At 41.4% G+C, this 14,390-nt stretch overlaps 1 protein-coding gene across 2 annotated transcripts in view; it reads right to left on the bottom strand.

The window, feature by feature from the left end:
- The window catches only part of DCLK1 (doublecortin like kinase 1), a 332,328-nt gene that overhangs the window by 32,228 nt on the left and 285,710 nt on the right, over nt 1-14,390 (bottom strand). For both annotated transcript variants that reach the window (XM_040622036.1, XM_040622026.1), the window contains exons 12-15: nt 6,907-7,040; nt 5,095-5,172; nt 4,625-4,721; nt 2,736-2,816 (exon numbers count right to left, since the gene is read on the bottom strand). In XM_040622036.1, the coding sequence (XP_040477970.1) occupies nt 2,736-2,816; nt 4,625-4,721; nt 5,095-5,172; nt 6,907-7,040 (390 nt within the window). The remainder of the gene's footprint in view (nt 1-2,735; nt 2,817-4,624; nt 4,722-5,094; nt 5,173-6,906; nt 7,041-14,390) is intronic.

The raw sequence follows: 14,390 nt of genomic DNA on the forward strand, positions 1-14,390 counted from the left end.
GGCTGGCTGGCGCCGCCGCCCCCCCTCCCCGGGTCTGTGACTGTCTGGTTGTATCAGAACTTCCAGAGGGCGGGCCTGGCAGGCAGCGGCCCTCAGAGGAAAATGTATTTAAAAACCTAAAATGGCTATTTGCAGCCTATGAAATCTCTTTCCTCTATGGCTCTTTGTGAGCCTTCAAAGGCCACATTTCAAATTCTGATTTTCTGGCTTATTCTACGTGGTCATAGTCCCACTGTTTCTAGTGCTATCATGCAATTTGACAATTTGTTGATCATGGGCTTCTAATTAGCACGTAGATCAATCAGAACCAATGGCTGCCACCAAGAAAGGTTGCAGCTGGCCCGTGCCTCTCCCCCCTGAACAGCTAAGGGAAAGGTGCCATGACCTAGATAAGTTCCTTCGAAGTTGTTGCTAACTTGTATGAACAATCATTATAATGATATGATGTGCACATGCATTCTTTTGCGACAGTCACGGTGCTGTCACGCATAACAAAGGATGGGTAGATAGACTGTGGTGCATAGGACTTTCAAGCAAATGGGCTTGGAGTGAGGAGACCTGGCTGCAAATTCTGGCTCAGTCATAAACTTTGCTACTGCAGGCAAGTCACTTACCGTAGCCTGTCTCCTCATCTGTAAAATGGGTACAAGAATACCCACTTTGCCTATCTCACTGGTTTATTATTAGGCTTACCCAAGATGCTTCCTAACTTTTCCCACTTCATAGGAAAGGAGAACTTTTGTTTAGCACCCTGGGGTAAAAGCAAAGGTTTTGAGGCTGGAGGTGATTACGTCTGGACTCTAGCTGCCCTGCCTGACTATGCCAAGGGCTGAGATGATTGATATCTTTATACACTTGTACACCAATTGGGAAGCTCTGCTCTATGAAAATACTTAAAACAAACCTTAGCCGTATATCTATACACACATTCACCATTCATAAATATTCTCCTGTTTTACATCTCTACACATAAAGTGCTAGAATAGAGCTACCCTACGACCCAGCAATCGCACAACTGGGTATTTACCCCATAGATAGAAATGTAGTGATCCGAAGGGGCACCTGCACCCCAATATTTATAACAGCAATGTCCACAATAGCCAAACTATGGAAAGAGCCCAGATGTCCATCGACAGATGAGTGGATAAAGAAGATGTGGTATATATACACAATGGAATATTACTCAGCCAAAAACGAAATCTTGCCATTTGCAACGATGTGGATGAAACTAGAGGGTATTATGCTGAGAGAAATAAGTCAATCAGAGAAAGACAACTATCACAGGATCTCACTGATACGTGGAATTTGAGAAACAAGGCAGAGGATCAAAGCGGAAGAGAGGAAAAAATAAAACAAGATGAAATCAGAGTGGGAGACAATCCATAAGAGACTCTTAATCTCAGGAAACAAAACTGAGGGTTGCGGGAGGGGAGGGGGGTGGAGGGATGGGGTGGCTGGGTGATGGACATCGGGGAGGGTATGTGTTGTGGTGAGCGCTGGGTGTTGTGTAAGACTGATGAATCAAAGACCTGTATCCCTGAAACAAATAATACATGATATGTTAATAATAATTTAAAAAAAAGAAAAAAAACCCAAAAATAAAATAAAGTGGTAGAACTCAGCCTATGGCCATCACGTAGCAGAGCATGAACCAGACCCCAAGCTCTTGTCCCCTCGGATGTAGTCTGTCTCAACACTGTGCTTTCAATCATACCTTACCCTTATAATTAGTGATTTGGGGGGAAAAATACTTGACTCATCGCTATGGTGGTAATTTAGAGAAGTGGGACATTTTGTTGCCTTCAACTCACAGCCAGACCACTCGAAGCAGTAGAAAGGTTGGCAAAACTTCTATCAATGCGCTAACCATGTTATTCTTGTTCTGTTTGTGCTCATGTCCATCTCTACATGCAAATGTCTGTCTTCTACTCTGGAGGGAAGAACATTAAACCAAGGTACAGAGATTCTATGTGTCCACGAGGGTTATGGTAGTATCTAGATTATACAGTGGTTGGGAAGAACAGGATCGGTTCATGTATATGTGAGGTGCTTAAAAGAGTCCTGGGCGGACTTTGTAAGTGAAGCACTCCATGCATATTTATTACATAAGATTCAAAACAAACCTTGTCAATCCGTTGTAGAGAGATATAGGGACAAACTATAACAACTGTGCTCTGGAGAATTCTTTCATAAAGATGTATCATTAGACTCTAGTACTCAAATAGCAGCAGCAGCATCTGGGAGCTTTTAGAAATTCAGAGCCTCACATCTACGACATTAGAATCTGCATTTTAACAAGATCCCCAGGTGACTCGTGAGCGCATTCAAGATTGAGAAGTGCTGCAACTTCAAGGCTTATGTGGAGACCCTTGGGTCAATTGTATTTTTGGTGGGAATCATGCAAAAGCAGGACTGACTCAGAAAATCGGCTCTTATTGATGTATTCAGAATGTAGGTTGGGGCGGGGGCTGGCGACCACGTGCGTGCACCTCCCCAGTCAGAAGGCAGCCCCATGTGAATCGAATGAAAGGCTCTGTGCAAGGGAGCATGAGAGCACACGTCAGCACGGATGCATCAGAGGAGCAAGTCTGAGATCCCGTCACTGTTCCGGCATGTTTGCGGGGGAGGGACAAATCCGAACACGACACTTTACAAAGGAGGCGATATCATTAGGAAATCTGCAGTTTTAGAAAGAACGTTCGGAGTATGTGTAGGGAAAGGAGAAAGTCACTTACCTTCACCCAGGGGTGCTCCAGGACCTGCACAGCTGAAAATCGCTGATCAACATCGACCAACAGCATCATGGTGATGAGCTCCTGCGGAAGGGAACGTTTGAGTCCATTTGTCTCATTTTTATGGCAAAACTCTGAGCATTTTCATATGCGGAAGTTCTCTTTTAGTTTGGAAAAGCTCTAAATTTTAAATATATCAACTCAACTTATGCAGAGCCATCTAACACCTTTAGAAGTTAAAGGTGAATACCTAGAATTACAAATATATGGCTTATGGTTGAGAGAAAAAAAATGAAATGAAGATTAGAATACATTTCATTAAAGAGCATTTAGTAGAGAAGAAATAAATTATACAAGTTAAAGAATTAATATTCCTTTGTCTAGAATTTCGCGCTTTAATGGCAGATTTCTAAGTTAGTTTAATATAGAAATCTGTTAACATCGCTTCAAAAATTTCCACATCAATCAATACCAATAAAATGGAACTATTAAGAGGCAAATGATTTAATCGTTCTGAAATTAATGAGACTTCCTCATGAGTTCAAAATGATCTGGGCCAGGAAAGCACAGCTTGGGTTTTAATGATGAGTCTGTCACACATTTTGTCCACTCGGATTAGAAGTTCCCATGTAACAAAATGGTTAGATATGTGTTATCCCATTCCTTACATTCATGGGGTCTGAGGGCCGTTCTGTGATGGGGATGATTTACTTCCACTGATGTAGAGATTCTACCTTAAAGTTCTCATTATGTTCTTTTCCTGCTTCAGGCTCCTTTGTGCAAGAAGGCCTTCATTCACTTTCCAACATGGGCCAGGACTTATTAAAGCAACTATTTGGTGTGACGCCCTTTGCCAGGTGGCATGGGGGTGCGGGAGAAGGTCCTATCTGTCAATGACTTTGAGCTCTCTTGTTATGAGTGACAGCACTGAGAGGTAGATAGGGTCCTGAAGAGAATTGCTCATAGGCAAAAATACCTCTACCCCCACAGAAAAATTCAGGTTTTAAATTGAAATCGTACTCAGGACACAGAAAAAGGAAAGGCATATACACTGAATAATCAAAAGTCAATTATTTCTCAACATCAGTTTTTCAAAAATTTAAGTCAATGCTTGGAGACATAAGTTTAAGGAATCAGTTAAAAAGTTTTCTTTTTTATCTCAAGTTCTACCAGTGTCTCCATGTAACATTTTTATAGTTTTCTTGGAGGTTGATCTTATTCATTCATTTTAATACATGTTAAGCTCTAGTTATATACTGGTCACTACATAGGCACTGATGATACAGCAATAAACAAAATACACAAAAATCCTTGTCTTGATGAAATTTGTGTTCTAGTGGGGGAAAATTAGAAAACAAATGACATAAGTAAGATATATCCACCTATCTAGAAAGGTAGACAGACAGAGAAAGGTAGTTAGACGGTATACCAGAAGGACATGTGGGTGTAAGTGCTACAGAGAAAAATAAAGCAGATGAGGAAGATAAGGTGAGCTAGGTAGATTAAAGCTGCAATTGAAAACAGGGTGTCCTGGGAAAGCTTCCCTGAGAGGATGAAAGTGAGTCGAGACCCAAAAGAGGTAAAGTCATAAGCTATGCTGAAATCTAAGGTGGCCTAGTGTGGGTCTGGTGTAGAAGAGGCTATAGCAATGTAACTGGAGTGACAACAGGGAGCAATGAAGCCAGGGAAACAGAGACACTTGATAAGTTGGGATGGCTACAAACAGTTGACTTGACGACCATGAACTCTTGGAAAACCTGGTAATTATAACCACAATGGACAGAAATTGTATTTACAACATCATTAGGTCTCTTTGCACAAAATGAGTCAAAATCAATAATTGCATTAAGACACACAGACTCTCAGGAAAAGGAAAGGCACTGGAAACCCACCTTTGCAGAATCAGAAACGTTATCCCAGTATGGAGAGGGGAAGTCCACTTGCCCCATCAAAATCTGATCGAAAAGCACTTCCTGGTCATCACCGCTTCTGTTTAGATGAACCACAACAAGGAAAAAACACAGCACTAAAATGGGAACCCGGGATATGTCTCTTCACTTTTATGCATTTGAGCCCTTCCTTTCCCCATACGTGTTTAAAATGTGGGTTTTTAAGCCATTTAAAATGTCAGTATGGAACTGTTTTGGACAATTAGGAAAGAACGAGTCTTTAAATTATATGAGGAAGATTTATGAAAGGCATGTAAATGAGTATGTACAACACAGGAAAAATAACAGGCACTGAAAGTGAAGTTCTTATGTTCCTTTCCTGCTTCGGGCTCCTTGTGCAAGAAGGCAGAATGGATAACTCGGAGAACACAGAAATGCTTTGTCGGAGCTGAATAAAAGATGGCCGCCCTTACCCGCGGAAGGGAGGGAAGCCGCACAGCAGGATGTACGTGATTACACCAGCCGCCCAGATGTCCACCTTGAGGCCATATCTGCAAAAGTAAGCGACATTAGAGTTAGCAAAAGTCAGGCCAGGACAAATGACGGGCCATTGGCAAAATAGAGGACTCTACTATTCTAAACCAAAAACCAAACTAAACAAAATTAAAAAACCCAACAACAAACACTAAACTAAAACCCCCCAGCCAAACGGAATTCAAGGAAAAGATAATAAGAGAGAGAGAGAGAGAAAGACATATGAATAAAAATCGAAGTAAAACATGCCTAGGATCATATCCAAGTATCAGTAAGTGAGAGGTTTCATCAAAAAGGTTTATTGTAGTCATATCAATTTTAAGATAGGGATGGACCCTTGAAACTATCTAAGTCCCCCATATTAGAAAAAATAATTACATATAGGACATTTTCCAATTTGTAAAGCGCTGACCTACGTTATCTTATGCTGTTTTTCCAAACACTCTACATTACACAGGATATTATTGCCTGTTTTATAGAGGAGAAAACCGAGGATCAGAGGGGTAAATAGTTTTGCTCAAGATCACACAGTCAGTGGCAGCACAGCTGGGTTCCAACCAGGGTCTCCAGGAGCCCAACTCAATCCTCTTTCTCCTCCCCGGGCCCCTCCCTCCTGGCAGGCTGTCAGAGTACTCACGGTAGAAAACTAGAAACCGTAGCTATACCTGAGGCAGCATGCTCTGAGGGAAGTCAGGCAAGGTCACAGATGTGGGCTCCCAGCTCACTCAAATTTGGTGAATAAAAAAGGCTTCATTACCCCACATCCCACCTTAGGGATTTCCCGATTGGCATTCCCTTCTCATCTATTCTGTTCCTCTGCCTTTTTGGTCAATGGTCAAGCAGTAAAACTATCTCTGACGGCTCACAGGGGAGGATACAACTTAGACCCTTAGGTGTGGGTGGGTACCCCTCATTGAGGGGGAAAAGTAGGGCCGTCTCCCCTTGCTGCACCACCCTTCCCCAATCCTTTTGTATGAGGCTAGTGCTTCAGAACTTCGCCTATGATCCCGGTAAGATTCACACAGCCCTGAGTTCAAATGCTGACTCAACCACCATCTAGTCATGAGCTTCCATGATACCCAACCATCGCAGTGAGATCATTCATGTGCAAAATGGGATTCACACCATCTACTGGAGGAGTTAAGAACAAAATAAAGGAGCTTAAGGCCTGGCAGAGAGTAGGTCCTTAGTAAATGTTAGGCCACCCACCTTCTTCCCCCATTCTAGAGATTTTCGTTCATCTGATACTGCTGCACACAGAAACCAGAAAATTCCCAGTGGCTCTCTGATGCCTAAGGGTGTTTGTGCTGCACAGATAATCAATGGACCGCCAAGAGAGCCCAAATGAGACTGGGACGGGAGAATAAGGACAGCTGAGAGAAATACCCACAGGAGACTGTAATCATGGCACACAGCAGCGTCTGTTTCTTTTATCCAAAAGCGAGTTAATTACCATCGCTATATGTTTCTCTGTTAGTCCGAACATTTTTTACTCTGGGGTTAATAGCTGCTGTTCTACCTTTAACAAAGGCCACATGGAAGCCTTGAACAAGATTGCCGTAATTGGCAACTTGATTGGGGAAACAGAGAAAATGGCTCTCACTTTAAAGTTAAAAAAAAAAAAAAAAAGAGTTGAAAGAAATCTGATCGCTAAATCTGTCTGGATGGGACAGAGCTGTTTTCTCCTTTTCTTGAAGCAGACTAGCTCTTTGGCAATCATAACACTCCAGTAAACCACGGGAAGCATTTACCCAGTTTCCGCGATGATTTCCGGAGCCACGTATGTCGGGGTGCCACAGACTGTGTACAGGGGGCCGTCTACAATGGTGGCCAGCCCAAAGTCACCCAGCTTCAGCGATTTGCTGCCATCTTGGTGTTCGTACACCTAAAGTAAAAGAAAAGAGTGAAATCACCTTACAACCAAAAGCTCGAAAGCTCTTTCTTGAAGGAACGAGGGGCACTGCCGTTTAAATTTAAGGCATTTATCATAAAGGGAAAAAACAGGCAATTATGCGATGATATACACACAAGAATATCTTTTTTTAAATTACTGCAGAATTGGAAACAGGGTGAACAGCCAGCAAACGGAAATTCAATAATGAATGACAGAATGTTGATACAGTGGGATGCTACATGACCATTAACGTGGTGATGTGGGTTTCTGGCTATTGAAATAAATTATTTGGGAGAAGTAAGGACAGATTTCAGACTGGTTTGCATAAACTGAAAAAAATACGTGCAAAGAACAATGTCTGAAAGAACACAGTGTTAGTATGTCTGTCTCCGGGTGGTAGGATTATGGGAGATTTTCTTTTTCTTTGCTTATCTGTATTTAATGTTTTCTACAATTAAAACTGATTTGTGTAATATAATGAAATAGAGAAAGTCTCTAGTGCAGTACCTCCAATTTATTAAAATAATTACCTCTCTGTGAATACGTAAGAAGCTTTAAAAATACAGTTCTTTAGTAATTGAAAAAAAAATCTACACATATATTACAATAGTTTATTTTCAGTGGCCCACATTTCCAACAAAATCTATTTACATTTTTTTTATTAATAATTGAAAGGGATATTAACATTTCATTTCACCTGTGGCAATTTGGAAAGATTTATCAGGTGCAGAGTCAGCATTCCGTCCAGGTTTCCTTATTAAGGCAGTAAAAGTCTCTAGTCTTTCACCCAACAAATCAAGAAAAGGATGCATGTGACCATAGGCAAGTATTTATACCGCTTTAATTCCAGCCCATGATCAAACCGAAGGGGTCTGCTCTTAGGAGTATCCCGAACAACTTCTACTGTTTCAAAGGAAAGATCAAAGGGCATTCAGCATTCTAATTCAGGGCCCTCCGTTGGAATCAATAAGATAAAGAAAACCACAGTAAAAAGCTAGTATTCCCAGCAAAGGCGGGAGATGCCTTGAGGAAATGGTGAAGTTTTCCATGCACATCAGAATAATGCCCCCAGCACGTTGAAGCCCGCGTGGTCTGTTGCGGCCCTGTGATCGTCTGTAGTTGAGACAGCAGTCTGAACCTCCTGCCCAGCAAGACACATCTCCACACCTCAGGAGCGCCACTACCGCCCACACACCACGTCTCCCTTTCTTTGGAGAAGGCAGATTAACTTCTCATTTCCCCGTAGCCTAAAGTGCAGATGTTGGACCAGCTAAGTGGCAGCACCAGCATCGGTCGTTTGGACCTGTTTTGGCAGAGCCGGGGGGTCCGATCTCCCCTTCTGGAGAGACTGTGTCTTTTCTGGGCAGAAAATATTCGTTTACATTTTCTCCACACTCAGAACATGGAGTCTTCCCCTTAAGGGCTTGACCACCATCTAGTTTGGGCCCTTGGGCAGGTGCCCAGAGGCTTGCGGGGTCACCTGGACGTAGGCTGTCAGGGCAAAGACCGCGGTGTGTCCCTCGTAGATGTGGCTTTGCCCGGTTGTCATCGAGGATGGACACTGACCTCCCTCCTTTAACAAAGCAGCTCTCCAGCCCATCAGCAGGAGCAAGTTTGAGTTAGGGACTCTGAGGCATTAGAGCTGCGAAACACAGTGTCATCCCAGCCTACACGTTCTCGGGCAAAAGAAATCCATACTCTTAGCACCTCAGCCATTCCGGTCATTCAAGTGACAAGCAAATGTTTTTCATGAACAGAAAGCTGAGATGGAAACATCTAGAAGGTCATCTAGTTTACTACCCAGAGCAGAATTGTTTACTTCCTTAATTCCATTTTGTTAGCAAGAACCTTCCTAAAATGCAAAATAATCTCTGGCTTCGATGTTCTGTTAGGTCCATACATCCAGCGAGCGTGTTTTGGGAGGCTGCGCACATGTCAAATTACACAACTCCATTTACGCAGGAATTTTACGATTCTCCTCTAAACATACTGTCTGTAATCACCTAACTTGATTCAAAAGTTGGGCGAAAGGAGATGTTGGCAGATCCAGTCCTAGGTCACATTTTGGTTCTGAATATGACCACGTACTTCTCCTTCATGTAGCAAAGGTTTTCTTTTTGAGCGTCTAGATTTAAATAGGAATCCCACCTCACATACAGCCATATGTCAGTTATATTTAATATACTGAACCATAAAGTTCAAAGTTTCAACTCCGAAGAGGAAAAAAACACCAAAAAAAAATCTTACCTAAAACAAAGAAAATTAAGATTCCATAAAAGTAATCGTTCTTTTAAATAAACCAACAGCATTTAAATAAAACACACAGAATCCATCATTTTCATGTTCTTTTTATCTCTATCACTTCCACAATGTCCCCTTCCTCTGCTTTGAAAAAGCCTATAGAATTTTCATGAACATAAAGACGTTAACGTGACGCTTATGACAGACAATAAGAACGAGAGACAAAGGCCTAATCCATGTAATTGAAAACATTTCTAGACACAACTACATTAGCAATGCTTCGGCAAAATGTTTTTGCAGGTGAATAAATGTCCAGGCCTCTCGTTTGGAATTCTGTTTAACTTACTTACTGTCAGGCAGGGCAGGAAACAAGGTTGCTTTGGGTTTTTCTCTGTCAACACTTTGGGAGAAGAATACAGAAGAATATATTCCAGCGTTTCCTCTCCTCCAATGGGAGAGCACCTTTCCTAGGCTGTATAATGAGCCCACCTCACAACTGGGGTTCCCCATTAGCACTTGCTGCAACCCGAGCTGGGCTCACCCTTATCTCTGACCAAGCCACTTACAGAGGGGCCCGAGTGAGGCCATTTAAAAATGTAATGAAAACTCTGTTAAAATCACAGATTGCTAAATACATCTGTTTCAGACACACACGCGTGTGTGCGCGCATACACACACACACACACTCACAAAACCAACTCCCCAAAGTATTTTCCCAAATGGCAGCTATAAATGTACTTTGAACTAAGTTTTTAATTAAAAGTTAGGAGTTGGAAAAGCCTCTAACAAATTCACATTTCCAATGTGGAGTCCTTGGCTTATACCGCTCCCTGAATCGATTCTGACTTTGTTGCTCTGCATGTCTCCTGGTCCTGACCATCTTCCAGGAGGGACATTAACAGGCTGCAAGCACAGGCCTGGGCAGCCCGATCCAGCAAGTGGGGTTCTGGTGTAAAAAAAAAAGAACTTTTTGCTGTAACTGTATTTTAAAGCCTCCATAAAACATGACCCACAAGTGAGGCGGGAGTACATTGATTGTCAATCAATGAGTATTCACAACATGAGATATGATTTAATGTTCATCCCAAGCCCTTTAAATACTATAGATGTTCCCCCACATTTTAAACACTGAGGGGCTATTAAAGAGACGGGGATTAGTGCAAATTACCAGTATGTAGTGCTTTCACTGTTTTAACTAAGCAATAAAACGGTGTAATTGTACAACACTAATTGAATGCAGCTACACATAATTGTGGGCTGCCATATGTATCCTATTATCATAAAGACTGTCAGTATTTTGTAAGCTACTCTTGTGCTCATTGCAGATGGCTACAGTCAGAGAAGTTGTTCTCTAGGGTTTATTATATGGCTATAAAGACATCCCATGATTTGACAGACTAAATGTGTTAAATGGCAACAATTATGAAAAAGGTTCCAATTAAAAGCTGAAGGCATGTCCCACCAAGAATAGATACAGGGAAAGGTCAGGTATTAGGTTTTTGGCACACTGGCATTTTACACAGGGTTGTTCCTTTTTTGAAGGAGAGTTTTCTTTTTGTTTCTTTTTCATTTATTTGGGGTTTGCAGTAGCTGGGACTTGCTGAACAGTAGATGTTTGGGCATAGGCCTGATTTCCTTTGGATTAGAAACTGAGACCATTTGGAAAAGTTATTTGAAAAAATAAAAGATTTAATATATAGTCATAAAATGCAGCTGGCGACCATAAAATAATATGAAAATTCACAGATAACCTGAGCCCAGGCAAGTGGTTTCTGAGATTCCCATAATAGAGAACTAAAAGCTGACTAACATAGCAGATGTGTTGGAACAAACATAATTCTCAATGTTGCTGTGAATTCAAGGATAACCCTGTTGAAATGCTGGCTAATGAATCATTAATAGCCACGGAAATATTTTTCACAGAGGAGCTCAATAGGTACTAAAAAATAATTTCACCAAATAGAACTGAACAAAAGTGGCATGAAATTGACAAAGCCATGAAAAAAAGTCGATTTACTTTTTCACAACTACGGTATCCCTTAAAAAAAGACACTGGTTTTCCTCTGGCCAGGGAATATGGCCTTTACAGTCCCTTCTAAGGAAAATGAATTAAATCTAAATCTTTAATCTTGAAGAAGTGAAGTAAAACAACATTAATGCAGGAAATTATTTCACAAAATGTACTTTAGGGTCCACAGGCTTTAAAATTAAACCTCCCGGGAAAAAAAAATTCTTAAAAAAACCAAACCCACTTTATACCTATGTGTAAAATCTTTGTGAAATCAAACATTAAATGAAATAAGAAGAGTCAACATTGTGTAGAAGTCAGAAGAGAGGTAACAACATCAGAAGCAGAAATAAAATAGCTTTCAGAGTATTACTCTAAAGATATCTGGGAAGATGGAGGATGAGTGGGGACGCCAGGAAACCCAATTCTCATCCTCACTTTAAAATAGTCATGAAACTATCCGAAAGTTCGCTGCAGCTGCCGTGAGACCCAGGCAACAGGCACATTCTGGATTCTGGGAGCCATTGCACATACTAGCCATTTGCGAAGACTGTGGGAACTCAGTGTCATTGCCATTTTTAAAACTCGTGTTACATTTTTGTCACACAAGTAATACCCAACATGTCATTGTAGGAAAATTAGAAAAGACAGATAATTATGGAGGGAAAGGAATTAAGCTCACCCGTGATCTTGACACCTAGAAATAACCATCGTTAACATTTTGGGTTATGAACTTCCAGCCCTTTCTTTATCTCTCTCTCCTGCTTTACTTTTTCCACTGGACAATATACCCTGAGTGAATAAGCTTGTATCTCCATCACGATTTTCAGTGGCTACTGGATTTTCCATTGTATGGACGCACCGTAATAATAACCCCAACAACGACTACCGCTATTTACCGAGCACACAGGATATGTCAGGCATCGTGTTGAGGAGTTCACACTCGTAATCCTATTGGATCTTCACAACAACCTAGTAAGTCACCTTACTGTATTGTGCAGATGAGAAAATCGAGTCTCAGAGATGTTGCCCTGTTGTTCAACATTGCACAGCTGGTAAGTGGCAGAGACAGAACTTAACGCTTAAGTACATCCAAGTCCAAGATTTTAACCACGATGTCCTCCTCCCCGCTCATCGTGCCATTATTTAACTAATTAGTGCCCTGGCATAAGTAGTTTTATATTTTTTCATACTAAAAAACACTGAGATGAACATCCTTCTATATGTATACAGCTCTGATTTTTTTCTCTTTAGGTTACATTTCCAGAAGTAGAATTATTTGGTCATAGGATACTCCTACTATTGAAGGTTTCAGTTCTTTATTACCAAAGTACCTCTCAGAAACCTTCTATGAACTCACTCTTACACCAAGACATAGGAGATGACTGGTAGTCTAATAACTTTTCCAAGACTATATGCTATTATTTATCAATCTTTGTTAGTCCAATAAGACCATGTGGACCATGTCATTTTAAATGAGATGAGTGATATTATTTCAGTCCTTAATGACAGAAGGGATGAGTAGCCCAGCAGACAGAGCCAGGCCAACCGAGGTAACACACTACACTTTCCTGTCTTCTCCCTCGGCAAAGGTGCTGGTAAAGTAACTGGTATATTATTGTACTAAATAATGTTTTGGGAAAATGTTGTTTTTCTTCTATTTTTCCCTTAACTTTTATCCAAATTTGGAAAGCAGAGGTTTTTTTCCCTAAACACCTATAGAAAATGATCATTCAGTTTCTGCTTGGACATTTTCAATAACCATAAGCTATGTGTAATAAAGGCCATTTAACTTGCAAACAGGTGCAACTGTTAAAAAGTTTTTTCTTATATCACTTTGAATCTCACACCCGGGAATGTCTGCTCTTTAGTTTGAGTTCAATACAGCACAGAAAAGGCTTCCCATCTTCCATCTGGCAGTGTTTCATACATTTGACCAGGGCCACCATGCTCCACTTTCTCCTTCTGCAGGCTAAACTCCAGGCCCCTGACGTGACGTGCTCACATTCCTCACCATAGGGGTAACTGGCATGAGCAAGGCAGAGAACCCTCTTGATGGCAGCACTCTTTCAGTGAAAGGAATCGAGGGGCACTTTTTAGCAGCCATATCCCACCGAGGCTCACACTGAACTTATGGCCAACTAATACCCTTTGACACGGTCTGGCCAACTTTCCCATTACTGCTTTTTTGCAAAGATCATTAAAACGACGACACCAAAACCACTTAGTCCGTTCGGATTTATGTTTCTCTCTTGTCAAATTTCCTCTTACTGATGTTGGACCCTCACAGAGCCAAAGACACTTTTGGATCTCAGTCTGTCACTTGCTATAATACATCTTCATTTCACATCACTAATAAGGCTGATTAGGGCAGGGCTAGGGACAGAGTCCTGAGAGGCCCCTGGCTCCCTTCTTCGGGGTCCCCCAACTGTTAATCAACACTCTGCTGGCTCAAGATCCTACGACAGTGGACTGACCACAGATCTACTCAACTGTGCTTTTGCTATGGCTTCTAGATGCAGTCTCTCTGTGGCACTTGCTTGTGTACCACTGCAGTTAGCTATCTTATCACAAAATGGGCTTATTTGGAGATTAAGGGTCATGGGATTAAGGCCGGAGGAAATCTGCCATCTCATGGGCTTGGGGCTGGCTTGAACTGGAAACCAAGAGGAGCTGGAGCACATCATCACTAGGTCACACATGGTCATCACGTGGAGAGAACACGATGCCTTACTGCTATGTATAACCCGTTTAGTGAAAATGACAGTCACGTCCTAGGCGTGCCACTTTGATGGGCAGCCAGGAGCAGGAATAAACACCTGAAAGAAAGTTTAGAAAGTTTCTAAAAGAAAATTTCTGACTAAGACAGGCAGATTCTCTGAGAAACTGCTTTCTTCCAGAGAGTATCAGGGAGTTTAGAAAGAAAAAGTTTTTTGAGCATAAACTTTTATATTTCAAGAAAATCACTGTTTATTTCTGGGATCTAATAAAAACTAGTGATGCAAGTTATAGCTTTGCCAGTAAATAATTTTCCTAAGGAGGTGGCATCTGCATATACATTTTAAAAGACCCTCCCAGTTCCTTAGTAAAGA

This window comes from Ursus maritimus, unplaced genomic scaffold (assembly GCF_017311325.1).
Source record: "Ursus maritimus isolate PB19 unplaced genomic scaffold, ASM1731132v1 scaffold_10, whole genome shotgun sequence".
Classification (NCBI taxonomy): domain Eukaryota; kingdom Metazoa; phylum Chordata; class Mammalia; order Carnivora; family Ursidae; genus Ursus; species Ursus maritimus.